This window comes from Amphiura filiformis, chromosome 7 (assembly GCF_039555335.1).
Source record: "Amphiura filiformis chromosome 7, Afil_fr2py, whole genome shotgun sequence".
NCBI lineage: Eukaryota > Metazoa > Echinodermata > Ophiuroidea > Amphilepidida > Amphiuridae > Amphiura > Amphiura filiformis.
The window spans coordinates 32,026,064-32,046,212 of NC_092634.1; the positions used below are offsets into that span (position 1 = coordinate 32,026,064).

The window sequence follows — 20,149 nt, forward strand, 5'->3', positions numbered from 1 at the left end:
CTTGTTCTAATGTGTGGATATAGTAAAAGTGTTGAAAAATCGGGAAAAGTGTCGATTGTGAAGTTGCAAATGTGATATGCATATGTGCATATGATATGCGATGTAATATATTCTAACTGTATGGAATAGCAAAAGTGTTGAAAACATGGAAGAGTGTCGAATTTTAAGAATCTTATTCCAATGTGTGGATATAGTAAAAGTGTTGAAAATCGGGAAAAGTGTCGATTTTGAAGTTACAAATGTGGTATGCATATGTGCATATGATATGCGATGTAATATATTCTAACTGTATGGAATAGTAAAAGTGTTGAAAACATGGAAAAGTGTCGAATTTGAAGAATCTTATTCTAATGTGTGGATATAGTAAAAGTGTTGAAAATCGGGAAAAGTGTCGATTGTGAAGTTGCAAATGTGATATGCATATGTGCATATGATATGCGATGGAATATATTCTAACTGTATGGAATAGTAAAAGTGTTGAAAACATGAAAAAGTGTCGAATTTGAAGAATCCTATTCTAATGTGTGGATATAGTAAAAGTGTTGAAAATCAGGAAAAGTGTCGATTTTGAAGTTACAAATGTAATATGCGATATGCATGTGTGCATATGATATGCGATGTAATATAATCTAACTGTATGGAATAGTAAAAGTGTTGAAAACATGGAAAAGTGTCGAATTTGAAGAATCTTATTCTAATGTGTGGATATGGTAAAAGTGTTGAAAATCGGGAAAAGTGTCGATTGTGAAGTTGCAAATGTAATATGCATATGTGCATATGATATGCGATGTAATATATTCTAACTGTATGGAATAGTAAAAGTGTTGAAAACATGGAAAAGTGTCGAATTTGAAGAATCTTATTCTAATGTGTGGATATAGTTAAAGTGTTGAAAATCGGGAAAAGTGTCGATTGTGAAGTTGCAAATGTGATATGCATATGTGCATATATGATATGCGATGTAATATATTCTAACTGTATGGAATAGTAAAAGTGTTGAAAACATGGAAAAGTGTCGAATTTGAAGAATCTTATTCTAATGTGTGGATATGGTAAAAGTGTTGAAAATCGGGAAAAGTGTCGATTGTGAAGTTGCAAATGTAATATGCATATGTGCATATGATATGCGATGTAATATATTCTAACTGTATGGAATAGTAAAAGTGTTGAAAACATGGAAAAGTGGCGAATTTGAAGATTCTTATTCTAATGTGTGGATATAGTAAAAATGTTGAAAATCGGGAAAAGTGTCGATTGTGAAGTTGCAAATGTAATATGCATATGTGCATATGATATGCGATGTAATATATTCTAACTGTATGGAATAGTAAAAGTGTTGAAAACATGGAAAAGTGTCGAATTTGAAGATTCTTATTCTAATGTGTGGATATAGTAAAAATGTTGAAAATCGGGAAAAGTGTCGATTGTGAAGTTGCAAATGTAATATGCATATGTGCATATGATATGCGATGTAATATATTCTAACTGTATGGAATAGTAAAAGTGTTGAAAACATGGAAAAGTGTCGAATTTGAAGAATCTTATTCTAATGTGTGGATATAGTAAAAGTGTTGAAAATCGGGAAAAGTGTCGATTGTGAAGTTGCAAATGTAATATGCATATGTGCATATGATATGCGATGTAATATATTCTAACTGTATGGAATAGTAAAAGTGTTGAAAACATGGAAAAGTGTCGAATTTGAAGAATCTTATTCTAATGTGTGGATATGGTAAAAGTGTTGGAAATCGGGAAAAGTGTCGATTGTGAAGTTGCAAATGTAATATGCATATGTGCATATGATATGCGATGGAATATATTCTAACTGTATGGAATAGTAAAAGTGTTGAAAACATGGAAAAGTGTCGAATTTGAAGATTCTTATTCTAATGTGTGGATATAGTAAAAATGTTGAAAATCGGGAAAAGTGTCGATTGTGAAGTTGCAAATGTAATATGCATATGTGCATATGATATGCGATGGAATATATTCTAACTGTATGGAATAGTAAAAGTGTTGAAAACATGGACAAGTGTCGAATTTGAAGATTCTTATTCTAATGTGTGGATATAGTAAAAATGTTGAAAATCGGGAAAAGTGTCGATTGTGAAGTTGCAAATGTAATATGCGATATGCATATGTGCATATGATATGCGATGGAATATATTCTAACTGTATGGAATAGTAAAAGTGTTGAAAACATGGAAAAGTGTCGAATTTGAAGATTCTTATTCTAATGTGTGGATATGGTAAAACTGGTGGAACTCGGGAAAAGTGTCGATTGTGAAGTTGCAAATGTAATATGCATATGTGCATATGATATGCGATGGAATATATTCTAACTGTATGGAATAGTAAAAGTGTTGAAAACATGGACAAGTGTCGAATTTGAAGATTCTTATTCTAATGTGTGGATATAGTAAAAATGTTGAAAATCGGGAAAAGTGTCGATTGTGAAGTTGCAAATGTAATATGCGATATGCATATGTGCATATGATATGCGATGGAATATATTCTAACTGTATGGAATAGTAAAAGTGTTGAAAACATGAAAAAGTGTCGAATTTGAAGAATCTTATTCTAATGTGTGGATATAGTAAAAGTGTTGGAAATTGGGAAAAGTGTCGATTGTGAAGTTGCAAATGTAATATGCGATATGCATATATGATATGCGATGGAATATATTCTAACTGTATGGAATAGTAAAAGTGTTGAAAACATGGAAAAGTGTCGAATTTGAAGAATCTTGAATTTTGAAATTACAAATGTAATATGCAATAAAGTGTTGAAAACATGTAAGTGTAAATTTTGAAAAAGCTACTTCTAATTTGTCAATATAGTAACGGTGTTGAAAATCGGGAACAGTGTCGATAATTTCATGGCTGATTGCATTTTCCTACACTTCCTCATTTCAACTGCTGATTTCCATAATTATCCTCTTCCAAAATCCAAATACTGCTTCCCACAATTATCATCTTCAAAACTTCATGAGTTATTGCATTTTGCTAGATTTCCTCATTTCAACTGCTGATTTACACAATTATTCTCCACCAATTTTTCGAATATGGTTACTTTACACTACACAATGTTGATTTTTTTTAATCAAAGCCGATTTTTTTCTGTCCTATATCATGACATGTATCCCATTATCTCATTATGGCCATAACATACACTTAAGTTAAGATACATTAATTTAATCCACGATACTTTAATTTAGAATGTAAATTTTCCAAAGTTTCAATTAATTGAGCTTTGCTAATTGTCAATTGCTCGACAAAAAAAACATGGCTATAATTGAAGGCCAAATTAAAAAGACTAGTTTGCGTATGACGTTCTGTCAACCAGACCAACAATGCCGTACTGCGGAGGTCAGCGACCAATCACGTCGCGCCTTTGCACTGACGTCAGATGCAAACTACTCTTTTTAATTCGGTCTTCATTACACATGGTTTTATTTCTCCTAAATATTTCAGGATATGTGTCTTCTTGAAAATAAAAGCGTTAAATAACCAAATCCACCAGAGAAATGCCCAACAGGCTTTGCGCGAGAGTAAGAATGCCTTCTAGCGCCAACTCCCTTCAGCGATTTGAGGAGCTCTGCTCCTGCTCAATTGCTCGTAAAAAACTAGTAACCGTCTAGGTTTACTACCTGAAATTCTTAGGACATCCCTGAAAAAAACACAGTGTTTTAAGAAAACATTGTTAACAATTTAACAAAGAAAGGTTAACAGACTGGTAGCAAGATAATTGAAAAAAAAAGTATTGTCAGAGAAAGAGCTTTTGGTTAGCTAATTGCTAAGCAATAACACTCTTTATTAATCCTGCTCAGTTCATCACTTATGTCATGTTAAAACATCTCAAAATGTGAGGACATACATGTACTCAGCTTTGCAAATAAATGGTCATTATAAAGGCGATGGCAAGATTATTTTAAGATCGGCTGTGAGAGGAGTTCAATGCCTATCTTTACAGACAAAAAATAAATTAAGATCGTTGACACGAGCTGTGGAGAACATCAGTTGTTGGATCAAGTCAGTGTTCGGGTGTTAGAGCATCATTCACAAACAAACCATTGTGGAATGAGCTGCTTGTGGCGACCTCCAAGATTACACATTTTCAGTTTTAAGAATACCATTTTAATTTTCAGGTATTTTTTCAAAATGGATCTAGCTAGAAGCCTTCACATTCTGTATGTAGTTGTTGTTAGCGTTGTGAGCATCTTGACTCTCATTAGCAACATGGCAACAATAGTTTCTTTCTTTAAAGTAAGACTTCTGCGACAGAAACCTAATAATTTATTGATTTTGAACCTCTCATGTGCTGACCTTGGAGTAGGACTGATTCAAATTTATAGGTTCCCTAAAACTGCCTTCAGAATTTGGCCTTATGGCAAATATGGATGTCAGCTGTTACATTTTCTTGTCAGCTTGTTTGTCAGTGCGGGAATGGTAACAACTATAGCAATAGGCATGGATCGATTTCTGCTTCTGTCCCGAGACTATCCAAAGTATCTGATGATCCAATCCAGAAAGCGCATAATAAATATCATTGGTGGGATTTGGCTGTATGGAATTCTACTGGGATCTAGCGAAGTACTCTTATGGGATATACTGACACCACCCACTTTACATGATTACTATGACTTTAACCTAGATTGCCGCTCACCACCAAAGCATAACGTAGTTTACGCACTTGTGGTGTTTATGCTAGGCATTTTTGGTCCACTCCTTGCGATTGACTCATTCAGTATTGCATTTTTTGTTCGGCTGATAAGGAAATTGCGGCAACCAATGGTTCATCCTAGCAGCAACACAGGTATGTCATCTCAAATTATTCATCCAAGTTCAAGTAGGTCTGCAGCAGCACCAAATTCTGTACCAATGGCCAATGGAGCAGATGTACTTAGGCCTGGAGCTGATCCTAACCAGCGCTACAAGAAGGCAGCCGTGTTACTTGGTGCTATCGTGTTACTTGTCAACATCTGTACACTACCGTTCGTATTATACGTTATCATCACCAGCGTCTTCTGTCCCCAATGTAATAATGCATACCATCGCGATATTCTGGGAGATTTGCTATACCTCAACTCCTGCATTAATCCATTTCTGTATGCAGGTACCATGATTAAGATACGTAAATTTTACAAGCGTGTTCTCTGCAACACGCGGTAACTTTATTGTAAACACTTCAGATAAAAGAGTAAACTATTACGTACTACAATTGCAAAGACATTTGATTGATTACCGTAAACGTTCGCCTAATGGCGCTATGGGCTCCCTTGACATAACTGGGATTTTAGACACAAACTAAATATATGCCCTGCCATAAAAAGAAATCCCTCCAGCAAATAAGGGCACGTGCCCTTAATCCTTGTTGGGATTTTTAGAGGAGGGAGCTCTGAATAGGGGTGGATGGCCCAAAACGACATGAGGACACGCCATATTAGCATTCATCATACTGACTAATGTTATAATGATAGTAGTAGGCCTATCTAATTGTAGGCATGGTATATCCAGAATCCAAATGTTATACCTCAAAATGGGTCACTTAAGCATGTTAACTTAAATAACAGGACCGGTTTCGTCCCTCCGATATTGGGGACTCATCAGCTGTGGGATATGTAGGCAGATAATAATAATAATTCAAGAAGTATACTAGGAGTATAAATTGTAAACCCGTTTAGGCCTACATGCATAGGTATGCATTAATTCCGTATATGAAAGTTGCAAGTGGGTAGCGGTTAATAACACGATATGCGTAATTATGCAACTATGTAAACATATAGGATATTATATAAATTGTTGAAGTAAAGTATACATGAATTTATCGTTTTGAATTCAGAAAAAATAAGTACAACAAGATAACAGCAATTATGGATGCGTAGTGTTACGCTAAAAATCCGTGTATGGGCATTGCAATTGGGTATAATAAATACGATAAGTATAATATTGCAATGATGCATAACACAGATAGGATATAATAACTTATTAAATAATATTAAATAATATTATTAAATGTTTTGCTGAATTTTGTGTAAACATATTTGTAATATCGGCTTTATGTGAACAGACCGGTATAGGCCGGTTTCGAGTGGTAGGCACACTATTCATTGAGAAGATCTAAGAGGCAGCTTAAGTTTGCTCGATCAATATCATCCCACGCTGACTTGCTTATCCCATCACTTGATGGATTTGGGTCAATAGGCGGCAATTCCTCAAAGGATGCGTCATGAGGCGTCGATTGATTGATCTCATGCCGACCTGCGACCCTGGGTAACTTTGAGTTTACCAAGATATCAGCCAAGTTTTTGGCCCGTTTGAAAGCAAGAATTGGTGGGTTTGGGAATAGAGCGTGTAAAGTAGGATTTTGCTCGATTTTACCCCAGTATTTGAGTAAAGCTGTCTTAAAATCATGGGTTTTGGTGTAGGGAGTGTATGTAGTTACAAGAACCAGAGGAATATTTTTCTTATTCTTAGTTGTAGGCCCATTCTTTGAACCTTTGAGATAATTGTCCCGATCTTCAAATTTAACTTTGTTAGTAATTTCCCAGCAAACACAAAACGTTTTCGACATCATTCACAAATGGTTATAAAAGGTTGTCAGAAAACGTTTAAATGTCGGGTTATATAAAGGGTATATTAAGAGTATAAAACGTTTTCATAACCTTAAAAACATTTTTTGATAATCTACTGCTCAGCAAACAAAAATGTTTTACAGAAAACGTTTAAATGTCGGGTTATATAAAGGGTATAAAAACGTTTTAATAGCATTCCAAAAACATTCTTGAAAACTTGATACAAAACATTCTAAACAAAATGTTATTTTGGGGTTGAAAAAATATTTTGCGAAAAATGTTTGCCCAAAATATTTTCAATAACGTTTTAAAAACGTTTTCATGACCTTTATATAACCAGACATTTAAATGTTATTAAAAGGTTTTGAAAAAACATTTTAAGAACATTTCTGTGTTTGCTGGGTTCAAATATTTTAACATAATGTTATTTAAGTATTGATACAATATTTGGCAAAAATGTTTGCAAAAATAGTTTACAATAACATTTGTTGAAAACATTTAAAAATATTGTTGTAGTGTGTTTTCATACAAAACGTTTTAAAACGTTATCATGACCTTTATATAACCCGACATTTTAACGTTATTAAAACGTTTTTACCTAAACCAAAAGCCAAAATATAACTTATTTAAAACGTTTTTAAAACGTTTTTGTGTTTGCTGGGTTCATTAACTTTGGTTCGATCATATCCTCTTTCTACCAGTTTGTCTGTGAAAAAGTTGACCTTGTTAATGAAATTTGTTTCTGATGTGTGTCCACGACAGTAGCGGATCGTTTCTCCAAGAACTAGCGCTGAAAAAACAGATGGGCAATGTGCCGAGTCGGGGCTCAGCCACTGATGCGTTTCTGTTTTTTTCATGTTGATCTTGTGATCAAGTAGGCCTTGTTCCAGAAAACGTGGTCCTTTAAAGATTTGAAGATCTAAATAAGTGACGATTTCGTCAGATGTCTCAAAGGTAAATTTCAGGGTGGGATGAGCACCGTTCATGCGTGTTTTAAGGTTCTGTAACTCACTACAATCACCCCGATAAAATAGCAATATGTCATCACGGTATCTGCGATAGGAAACTATATTCGGGTCTGTTAAAATGAACTCTTTTTCAATCACATACATAACCAAATCGGATATTTCAGGTGACAGGATATTTCCCTGTGCCGCGCCTACAATTTGAAGGTAGAATTCATCATTAAATTCAAAACAGTTGCGTTTGAGGATAAGCTCGAGAATTCTACGTACTAGATGAGGCGGAGGTTTTGGGATTTGGTATCTGATGTTAGATCTTTCTAATCTGTCAACAACGATATCAAGACATTGGTCCTGTGGTATATTGGTATACAAACTAGTTACATCCGCGGTTACTAGAGTAATATCATGCGGAAGTTTTAAGTTTGCTAGGATTTTGTTCAGGAGAGTCTTTGAGATACGTGTCTTGTTCTTGCACTAGTGGTAATAGGAAATAGTCTAAATATTCTGATAACGCTTTTGTTGGTGAGCAACATCCAGATATAATTGGTCTACCACAGAAATCACTATCGATAGGTTTAGGTTTGTGTGCTTTGACCAACATATATAGGCTAGGTACCTTGATGGTATTATTATCAGATAACAAGTATTCCCTTGTGTGTTTATCTATAAATTTCTCAACAAATAAGTCATCGACAATTTGGTCCGCCATTTTGGCGGTATGTACGGTCATGTCATGATCAATTTTTTGGTATTGAAACGCTGACAGTTGTCTGTGCGCTTCCTTGATGTATTGATCACGTGAGACTACAGCACATGCTTTGCCCTTATCGAGCGGTTTGATGACAATATGTTTGTTATTCTTGAGTTGGTTAAGTGCAGCTATTTCAGCTTTAGACATGTTGTTTTCAGGTTTGATACGTTTGATCTTCGAGAGTTCAAGCATAGTTTCGTCAAGATATTCCTCCAATGTGATACTGTAGGAGGTCCGTGGGTCCCATGTTGATGGTAGTTTGAATAGTGGTATCTTATTTTTAGACTTAGACTGCATGATATATTTCATTCTCACTTTACGTGCAAGTAGATGAAAGTCTTGCAAAATTTGAGAACGAGGCGGTCTTTTGCCCAATGGTATGAACTTAAAGCCTTTTGATAATGCAATGATTTGCATGTCAGATAAGTGATATTCTGAATAGTTGTAGATGAACCGTTTGCACAGGTCAGCTTTGGCTTTGATATTCGCCTTTGCTTTAGATATATGATTAGATTTAGCTGTCTTTTTGACATTTACTCTATTAGAGCGGGATGCATTGCGTTGAGAGCAGTTAGATTTATTTTTAGCCCGAGAGCGCTTACTTTTAGGATGACCCATTATTCTAATTATTGAGATATATGAGGATAAGTAATTACTTTAATATATTTATATGATAAGGGATGTCGGTAAATGGGTTGTTGGTATGATAATTTATTGATATTAGCAACCACCAATTAATGACACACAAGGTTCAATATCTCTTTTAGAAGTTTTGGTGGCTCTGAAAAGAGCCGTTGGGTTTTAGTTAGAGTTTAGCAGCACTGGTTGAACTTTCTTTTGGTAGAACGGCGTGATTCTTCGGAGTACTTTTCCTCGACTTTCTTGCGTTTGATACCGTACAGCTTAATAGCCTTAGGCAAAGGAGCCCATGTGCGCCATTAGGCGAACATTTACGGTAAGTTACGCGATGCTTATAATCAACTGTCTCACCTGTGTAGGTGAAGTGTTACTATAAAAAGTAAAATTGTAACTTATTATGCAACAAATGTGTATGTAGTGTTAATTGTTAATTGCTCGCGCTCTCTATATTAATAATAATATTCTTATTTCACATACAAATCTAGCTAATTAACTGTCTAAACTGTATTAGTAAAACTTTTAAAATTGTACTGAAGTGTCGTAAAAGAATCTGAAATTAGGGATGCTATTCAAGGTTGATGTAATTGGGTGCAATCTTACATTGAAGCCTGCCCTTAAGGGGTTGTCTGGAATGGCAGGTGGGTCAGGAGTCCAAAAAATTGTTACCTTTTTGACCGCAGCACATGTGTATGTATGATGTACCATACAGAAACTAACAAAACAATACCTTAATATACCGGGGTATACCGTGGGCGTGTCTGTTGTCAGGTCGATGACATAATAGAGGCCCTGCATGCTTTTATTGATTGGCTCCAAACAAAGGATTTGAACCGGTGTCCTTCATCGTAATCATGGCGCAGTGCAGTCCATTCAATCAAATCGTATCATCAACCTATTTGATCGTAGTGCATTTGTTATGTGTGTGAGACGAACTATCGCGGCAGTCCGCCACGGTTACACGTCGCTAGTCATAAGGGTCGCTAGTCATAAGGTTCATAAGTCATAAGGGTCGTTAGTCATAACGTGTAGTTTCCTATACCATGAGTTCGCTAGTCATAAATAAAACAAAGGGTTCGCTAGTCATAAGAAAAAGGGTTCATTAGTCATAAGGTCCGCTAGTCATAATAGGAAAAAAGGTTCGCTAGTCATAATAGAAGAGGACCGCTAGTTATAATAGAAAAAAAAGGCTCGCTAGTCATAATAAAAAAAAGGACCGCTAGTCATAATAGAAAAAAAGGCTCGCTAGTCATAATAGAAAAAGAGGACCGCTAGTCATAATGCAAAAAGAGGTTCGCAAGTCAGAATAAAAAGAAGGACCGCTAGTCATAATGAAAAAATCACGGCCGCTAGTCATAATATAACAAAAGGACCACCAGTCATAATAGAGAAACACGTTCGCTAGTCATAATATAAATTTAGGACCGCTAGTCATAATATAAAAAAAAGGATCGCTAGTCATAATAAAAAAAAAGGACCGCCAACCATAATACAATAGAAGGTTCACTAGTCATGAAAAGAAAAGGGTCTGCTAAGCCAGAGAATTAGAACTAGAGCTGTTTGATGATCTCTGCATGCTCTTTGACCTCAACTATTATACAAATATTATTATTCTCAATTAGGTAACTTTTTTATTTTGTAAAAACAATTTGATAACATTAAATGTCGGGTTATACAAAGGTCATGAATTTTTTTTTAAATATTTGTATGAAAACACACTACAACAATATTTTTTAAATGATTATTAAATGTTATTGTAAAATATTTTTTGCAAACATTTTTTGCAAAATATTTTGTCAACACTTGAATAAAATTATGTTAGAATATTTGCAGTAATCAAAAATATTTTTGAATGTTATGAAAACGTTTTATACCCTTTATATAACCCGACAGTTAAACGTTTTCCGGTCACTTTTTTCGGGGTCATCCGAGGTCACCCAGGGGTAATCTGAGGTCAAATTTAAAAAAAACTTTAGTATGGGCATGAAACTTGGTGGGTACAGTCAATATTTAAAGTCAATTTTTTTGAAGGTCATTTTCGGGTCATGCGGGGTTATCCAGGGGTCATCTGAGGTCAACTTACTAAAAACTGTTGTATGGACTTGAAACTTGGTACAGTCAACATTTAGAGACAAATTTTTAGAAAGTCATTTTGGGTCATCCGGGGTTATCCATGGGTCATATGTCGTATGGACATGAAACTTGGTCAGTCAACATTTAGAGTTAGATTTTTAGAAGGTCATTTAGAGGTCATCTTATGCTATCCAGGGGTCACCTGAGGTCAAATTACTAAAAACTGTTGTATGCGCATGAAACTTGGTGGGCACAGTCAACATTTAATGACAAATTTTGCCAAGGTCATTTTGGGGTCATGCGGGGTTATCCAAGGGTCGTCTGAGATCAAATTACTAAAAACTGCCGTATGGCACGAAATTTGGTGGGTACAGTCAATATTATTTTAGAGTCATTTTTGGATGGACATTTCGTGGTCATCCGAGGTCACCAGGGTCATATGCGGTCAAATATCTAAAATTTGTCGTATGGACACGAAACTTGGTGGGTACAGTCAATATTTAAAGTCAATTTTTTGGAAGGTCATTCGAGTGGTCATTCGGAGTCTTCCGAGGTCACCCAGGGGTCATCTGAGGTCAAATTACTAAAAGTGTCGTATGTGAATGAAACTTGGTGGGGACAATCAACATTTAGAGTCAAATTTTGGGAATTTCATTTCGGGTCATTTTGGGTCACCCAGGGGTCATCTGAGGTAAAATTACCAAAAACTGCTGTATGATCACAAAACTTGGTAGGTATAGTTAACATGTAGAGTCAGACTTTTAGAAGGTCATTTTGGAGTCATCCGGGGTCACCCTGGGTTCACCTGATGTCAAATTACTACAAACTTTCGTATGGGCATTTAGAGCCACATTTTTGGAAATTCATTTTGGGTTCATCCGGGGTCAGCCAGGGGTCATCTGAGGTCAAATCTAAAAACATTCGTATGGGAATGAAACCTGTAAGTACAGTCAGCATTTAAAGTCAAATTTTGGATGGTCATTTCGGGGTCATCCGGGGTCACCCAGGGTTTATCTGATGTAAATTACATACCTGCCAACATTGAAAACCTAGAAAACAGAGTACATGGCGCCCGTAGTATCGCCTCTGACGGCGGGGGTCCAGGGGCCCGCTTAAGGGCCCCTGGTGGGGTCCAGGGGCAAAGCCCCGGTGGGGTCGAGAGGGCGAAGCCCCTCGAAGCTAGATGGTTTCTACACTGTAACATCCCTTATAAGCCGCTTCACAGAAGACGCATTTGATAGAAAAACAACAATAAAGAACAAGGTGAAAATGAAGCCCTAGGCTTTTATACACTTTGAGGAGGGATTTATACTCCATATCTAGCAACAATTTCAACACATATTTTTTTATTTTTTTTTTATTATCTTTGACAAATAAATTGTCTAGCTTACGCCTTTATTTATGAAATTTTCTATATTCTTTCTTTCTCTTTTTTTTTTTTTTTACCATTATTATAAATGTAGTATCATTACTTAATATTCTAATATATTTTACTATAATTCCATTTTTCTTTATCTATATTTATCCTCAGTTTTCGTTTTGTATTCAACATTATTTGATCAATTCTTTTTATTTCCTGAATAAATAACATCAATATAGGTACAGATTTTCCAGTATCATTGTATATTATTCTAGATTTGTAAATAGCAAAACACCCCAAAACAATTAAAATATTAGCTAAATGTTTTTCATTATTTTCAATATCCCACCCACATAAAATGTTTTCCAGGTTTATTTTAAACAAGTTGCAATTTTCCATTTGACAAATAAAGTTTGAAAATTTAATCCAGAATACGTTGTTATTTGAACACATAAAGAAATGTTCCAAATCATCTGTACTATTACAAAAGTCACATGTATCTGAATTACTAAGTTTCCATAAATACAAATTCCTTTTACATGGAATAAGATTGTATAACACATTAAATTGGAATTGCCCCAATCTATTTTCAATTCTGTTTCGAATTTTAAATTGAAATACCTTTTCCCAAACTCTTGCATACACACCATGTTTTTCCCAATACTGAATACACACAGGCTTCTCCAGATCAGTATTTAACATACTATAAATTTCTTTCGTTTCAAGAATGGATATATGTTTAAATTGCTTATTCGAAATTCAAAAATAGTGAACGATTTTTTCTTTACAGGAGGGCATAGAATTACTCCTGACCTCTTTTTTCCAGTTTTCCGGAATCGCATGAATTAATTTGTGAAATAAGAACATGTTCAGTGGATTTTTGATAACTTGAGATAGTTCATTTAAATTTAAAACCTATTATTTATAACAATGTCTTTCATGCGTATTACACCTGCATCAATCCATTCCTTAAAGAAAAGAACTTTATTTTTATGTCTTATATTTGTATTGCCCCATAATACAGTATTATTGTTTACAGAAATGTTTTTCCTTTGTCTGTTTTGCAGTGTATACCAAGCTTTTAAAACCTCTTTATAGAACAGAGGCATTTTGTCATACACGATTTCTTTTATGTCTTTCGCATTACAATTAAACTCGAGTATTAAAGACAAGCCACCAAGCTGTTTGAACCAATGTTGTGATATTTTCTTCCATATATCGTTATTGTTATTTCCATCTAAAATTCTAGCAATCCATTTTATTTTTAAAGCAGCTATTTGATGCTCTAAGTTTATCATCTTCAAACCACCATATTCCATATAACCTGTTATTGTTTTTCTTTTAACCTTTTTCTTTCTGAACCCCAAAGGAAATTAAAAATTTGTTTGTTTACGTTCTTAACAACATACTCTGGTACATTTAGATTACTGGCATTATAAAGTATTTGTGAGATACCCAACGTTTTGATAATCGTTATTTTACCATAATATGTTAGTTTTCTCGCTTTCCAGCTAATTAAGGTTTTTGCAATTTGGTCAATTTCGGTTTCCAGTTAAGGTCCTCAGTAATCTTCTTATCCTTCCCAAAATATAAACCAAGACATTTCACTGGACCTTCTGTCCATTTAAAATCTGGAATTAAATTCGAGGGTTTATTTATTCCCAGCCACATTCCCTCAGTTTTTGTTTGTTAATACTTATTCCTGAAAGAAAACTGAACTTCTCAATTTCTTCCATAACATTTTTAACAGAATCCATATCATTTACAAATACAGTGGTGTCATCTGCTAGTTGAACAATTTTAATTTGTAGGTCTGGTTCCTCTTTGAAAGAGACACCCTTAATATCTACATTATCTTTAATATTTATTGACATAAATTCCGCCGCCATAATAAATAATAAGGCCGATAATGGACAGCCTTGACGAATACCTCTTTTTATCTCAAATGATCTTGATAACCATCCATTCATTGAAATGCAGCTATTTATATTAGCATAAATGGTTTTTATCCATTTTAAAAATTGCGAGCCAAAACCAAATCTTTTTAGACACTTCAACAGAAAATTTATTTCCAACGAATCGAAAGCCTTTTGGAAATCAATAAATAATATAGCGCATTCATTATTCTTACCATTACAATATTCAATAACATCCTCAATAATTCTTATGTTTTGTCCAATGAAACGACCCTTAACATATCCACATTGTTCTTCACTTATAATCTTTTTAAGAATATTTTGGACACGATTTGAGAGCACAGCAGTACATATTTTATAATCATAATTTAACAAAGTTATAGGTCGAAAATTATCCAAATTGTTTTTATCACCTTTTTTTTGTAAAGTAGGTTGATAATGCCTCGTCTCTGAGAGAAAGACAATGTACCTCTTTCAAAACCTTCATTTAGGGAGTTCGTAACCATTTCCTTTATATCAGACCAAAAACATTTATAAAATTCGGGAGTTAATCCGTCAATTCCGGGTGATCGATTAAGTTTAAGTGTTTGTACTGCTTTTGTACATTCTTCAATTGTTAGTAGCCCTTCACATTCGATTGTTTCTTCATTTGATAATGTTTCTACACGAGTTTTGTTAATGTAGGCATCAATATCTTTATCTTCTATTTCTTTTGATTTATACAGATTAGTATAATAATCTACAGATTCATTTAGAATGTCATCTGTGTCTGTGATATTTTTACCGTTTTTAACTTAAGTTCTGTAATTGAATTTCTAGTTGCTTTGTGTTTTCGAGCCCCATGAAATATTTAGAATTGGTTTCACCCTCCTCAAACCACTTGACTCTTGACCTTATTATAGCTCCTTTAGTAGTTTCTTTATACAGCTTTTCTAGTTTTGACTTTGCTTCAATATATCTGTTCTTAAATACATTTCCAACATTATCCATTTCTCTTCTAATTCTTTAACATCATTTTCTAATTTCTCCAAAAGCTTTTTTTTACATCGGGCCTTTTTTTTTACAGTATTTTACAGTGAAATCTTTTATATTTCTTTTACATAATTCCCAAGTAAGTTGATTGGATAATTTTTGCCGGGTACAATCCTTTTGGCAAGAACAAATAACTTCACGAATCTCTTTTTTGTAGTTATTATCATTTGTGAGTGAAGAATTAAATTTCCAAAAACCTGGTCCAGTATTTGTTTTTCCCATTTGTAACTTTAATGAAATAGCATTATGATCTGATTTTACAGAGGGTCTAATATCAGTAGTTTTAACAACATCGATGAACTCTTTGTGAATCAGCCAATAATCTAGCCTAGAAAATAAACCAAGTGATATTTGTCTCCATGTGAATTGACGTTTTTCTGGCCATCTATGCCTCCAGATATCAATTAAATTACAATGTTTAATAATTTTTTGCAGATATTTACATGGTACATTTTTCCTTTTCATGTTTTTAGTATCTTTATTATGGTTTTGAGTACAATTTAAATCACCACCAATAATAACATTGTACTTAGCATTTCTTTTAATCCAATGAAATGTTTTCTTGAAGAAAATATCTTTGTATTTTTGTTTCGTTGGTGCATATAGATTGATTAAAGTGCAAGGTTTTTTACGGATTAGCATATTCAACAAAATTTTTCTACCATCGTCAGCAATATGACTATTTTCGATTTTTACATCTAAGTCTTTTCTATAGACGATTGATACCCCTCTACTGTGAAATGTTCCAAACGAACTAAAAGATTCTATCGCCCACTCTTTCCTCAAAGCATTTTCCAACCTTTGATCAAGATAAGTTTCTTGCAAAAGAAATATATCAACTTTTGGCTTTTTAACCAGTTACATACAATTCTTCTTTTATCTTGATTTCTAAGCCCTCTAACATTGAGGGAAATAAAATGCACATTACACGAATTCATAATTATTTAAATAATACTTATATTATATACTATATACATACTTTGTTTTGAGTTTTTTGTTGCTTTTCTGCTTTTTTTTTTTTTTTTTTTTTTTTTTTTTTTAAGCTCTAAAAGAGAACAAAAGAAAATGCACATTATACATATGCTTCTGAAAGTAGATGGGAAATTCATTCAACTATTGTTTATATTGTTCACTTTTTTCTACTTGATCCTCTGCTTCTCCTCTTCTTCTGTTTGCTATCTTTCTGCTTTCTCTTGGCACCTTGTTGATCAGGTGATGGAGACTTGGCATAAGCTGGAATATTGATAATGATCTTGATCGCTTGATAGATCTGAACTATTATTACTATAATATTCTGTCTCATTCTGGTCAGATTTGTACCCTCCTTCCCACAGATGAGTTTCTATCACAGTTCGGATCCCTGGTGATTGCAATCTTGCCAGCAGTTAGTTTTAGCACACTTTGCTTGCTAGCCTTAGTAGATTTGTTGCTTTCACTCATGTCTCGCGATGGGGTGGGATTAGATAGGGCTAGTGTCTTTGGCAGATGAGACGGTGTCTCTTGCTGCTTCTGCTCCTTCATTTTGTTTTGGTTCGTTTCATGTTGCTCATCTATTGCATTATGATCATTTACCACTGCATTAGTTTTGTTTACATTTTCATTCTGCTCCTTTCGGGGACAACTATCAAGTGAGTGTCCTGGTTGTCTGCATTCTTTACATTTCTCCGGGTTTCCACATGTAACCCAATAATGTCCCTTTTCTAGACAATGGCTGCACTCTACATCCTTAATCTGTGGTTGACCTTGATGGTATACCTTGGCTTTGAAATTGTTCACATTTATGTATCTTGGAAGTGGTTTTACGGGTTTCTTGATAACAAATCTTCTATTGCCCGTCAGGCAATTTACAAGTTCACCGCCGACACGAAGTTTTTCATGCATACACTCCCCAACAATATTCGCACCTAAAGAGAGTATCTTTTTAGTTATATCTGAGTTGTCCACTGATAGGGGCACTTCACAGACACGAACAGTGTCTGTGTCTGTGCGATCACGGAGGAAGGGGTTGTCTTGGTGTATTTGGATGTTTTTACCTCTAATGTTCACTCCTTCCTTCAACACATATTTGATGACTACAACCTTTGAAAAAAATGTGAAAAAACATTCTGGGACCTGTTTTTATAAGTTTGAAAAATATGCTTCCTTCACACAGAAAATGTGCTTTTAAAATGCAGTTTCCTATACTTTTGTACATAACGATCATTCGTTGAAGCGATTTTTTGGCTTTATAACAAGGCCTACGTGACTGATAGGACACTGATATGATGCACAATACAAAGTTAAAAATTCAGAAAAAAAATCTATTAAAAAAATGTAAAAGTTTTTGTTGACTTTCGAGAACCACTAGACGTATTTTGAAGTGCTAGGATCATTCACAGTTAATTTGAAAAAAAATTGAAAAAAATTACCGTTTGTTATCCTTAATATGGAAACCACTAACTAATGTTTACCTCTACATCTATCACATTATTATACATGTATTGGTTTTCCATGCATTTATAATATGTGCTAGATGAAGAGGTAAACATTAGTTAGTGGTTTGCATATTAAGGATAACAAGCTGTAATTTTTTTGAAATTTTTTTCCAATTTTTTTTCAAATTAACTGTGAATGATCCTAATACTTCAGAATAGGTCCAGTGGTTCTCCAAAGTCGCCGAAAACTTTGGAAAAGAAATAAAAAAAAATGTAAAAAAAATGAAATTACTCAAAATTGTCGTATGGGCATGAAACTTGGTGGGTACAGTCAACAATTAGAGTGAAATTTGTGGAAGGTCATTAATTCAGGGTCATCTAAAAATCCGCCTTGTTTTTAATGAAATCGGCCAAAAACATTTTCTGCACAGGGTCGTTCCTATACAGGTGAATGGACATGAAAAGAGTGTATTGCACGAGTATAACGTGAGGATGTAAATTTCGTGTTAGTTGAGGCTAGAAATGTAATGAATCAAAGAATGACCACGGACTCCATAGTGGTCCAGAATTCAAACCCCTCAAATGACGCAATTAATTGCTGTCTTCTGAAGATAGCAATACCAATTGCACTGACCTAAGTGGACACTAAATGATCACTGACCACAAAGTGACCACGTAAATAGCGCCCTCTGTTGTCTGTAACTGGAGCAATTTCTAAAAAATATTCAAATTAGGGACCGTTCACAAACATTTGTTAGAGGAGCAGGGCTGTCAACTTTTTGGAATTGCTTGGCGTGAGACACTAGTGGCAGACCTAGAGCAGTAAAAAACGCCGCGCTTGCGCGGCGCAGGGGGGTATCTGAGGAGGGATGTGCCCCCTGAGACGTAAGAAACTTTTGCAAAATGAAGACCTAATTGAAGCGATTTGGTGGGCCATTTTTGCTGCACTATAATAGTGTGTAAAAGTTTAGTTTGTAAAAGTGGTAAATTTGTGTTGGACCATGAAGTCTTTTGTGGACAAGTTTTCCCTATTTGTAAGCCTATATATTGTGTTAAACATTCATTGTCAAATGTCGAAAGTAAAACAAAAATGGGCGCTTGTTTTTTCACTACGCAGGGGGTGACTGAGAAGTTGGAAAATTTTGCAAAATGAAGACCTAATTGAAGCGATTTGGTACGTGGACCATTCTGGCACTATTTATTTTTAGTGTGTAAAATTTTAGTTTGAAAAAGCCGAAAATTTATGAAATGACGATCCATAAAGCCTTTCGTGGACAATTTTTGCCTATTATCGTAGGCCTATATTGTCTTAAACATACATCCTCCAATGGCAAATGCCGAAAGTAGAAACGAAATGGGCACTTGCTTATTCACTTACGCAGGGGGTCTGAGGGATGGTGCCCCCCCCCCCGGATTCGTCCACCCTCAGAAGTTGGAAAATTTTGCAAAATGAAGACCTAACTGAAGCGATTTGGTGGACCATTTTGGCACTAATAGTGTGTAAAATTTTAGTTTGAAAAAGCCGAACATTTATGAAATGACGACACATGAAGCCTTTCGTGGACAAGTTTTCCCTTTTATTGTAGGGCCTATACATTGTGTTACACATTATGTACATTGGCAAATGTCGAAAGTAGAAACAAAAATTGCTACTTGTTTAGCCCCTTTACAGACCTCAAAAATTTCAGCCCCCCTTTTTTCCCAGAAAAATTTAATTTTTTCAGGCCCCCCCTTAGTAGGGTCGAAAAATTTCAGGGCCCCCTTTTGCATCAGCGCCCCCCCTCCAACAAGTGTTTGTGAACGGTCCCTTAATTCATGTTATATTAAGATATGTGCCTTAAAATAAAGTATATCATTAAAACGTTAATACTAGTATTTTTATTAGTTGAAAACCGAAGTGAGGTATGGGGCTGGCTGGGGGTGCTACGGTATGTTAAAAAAAAGGACCACTAAGGCGACGAAAAAGAAAACCTGTTCTACGGGCGGACGGACCTTTGAAGTAGGGTCGGTCGGTCGGTCGGGCTATTTTTTTTTCTTTCCTTTTTTTTGGGGGGGGGGATGACCCACAAAATCACCAAAATCTGTTAATATTTGCAATTTGGGAAAATAAAAAAAAAGGGTTCCTGAAATTGTCGGAATTTGGGTCGGTATTCATTTGTACAGGAAATATTTTTTCCCAATTTGTTCAAAATCTGGATCGGTCGGGCCCGTAGAACAGGGTTTTCTTTTTTCGTCGCCTAACCGCGAAATGTGGATACCCAAATAGTTTGCTCCGGCCCGCACGGCTGCACAGAAGCACTGACCGCGAAATATGGATATCCAAGAGTCTTAAACTATAAATTAGCCCCTGAAAGAGGGCAGGGCTTGAAGAATGGGGGAAATTATGGGGTAAAAAGTAAAAAAAAAGCATTAAGGTTATGGTTTAGGG

At 34.9% G+C, this 20,149-nt stretch overlaps 1 protein-coding gene across 1 annotated transcript; it reads left to right on the forward strand.

Moving 5' to 3' along the window:
* The first annotated feature begins 4,160 nt into the window (after positions 1-4,160).
* On the forward strand, positions 4,161-5,171 carry LOC140157801 (beta-3 adrenergic receptor-like). The gene has a single exon (XM_072181048.1). It carries the CDS (start codon positions 4,161-4,163, stop codon positions 5,169-5,171), a length of 1,011 nt encoding a protein of 336 aa, XP_072037149.1.
* Positions 5,172-20,149: the final 14,978 nt, after the last annotated feature.

Excerpts from the sequence above, each read along its gene's own strand:
- LOC140157801 (XM_072181048.1), top strand. The coding sequence starts at position 4,161 with ATGGATCTAGCTAGAAGCCTTCACATTCTGTATGTAGTTGTTGTTAGC.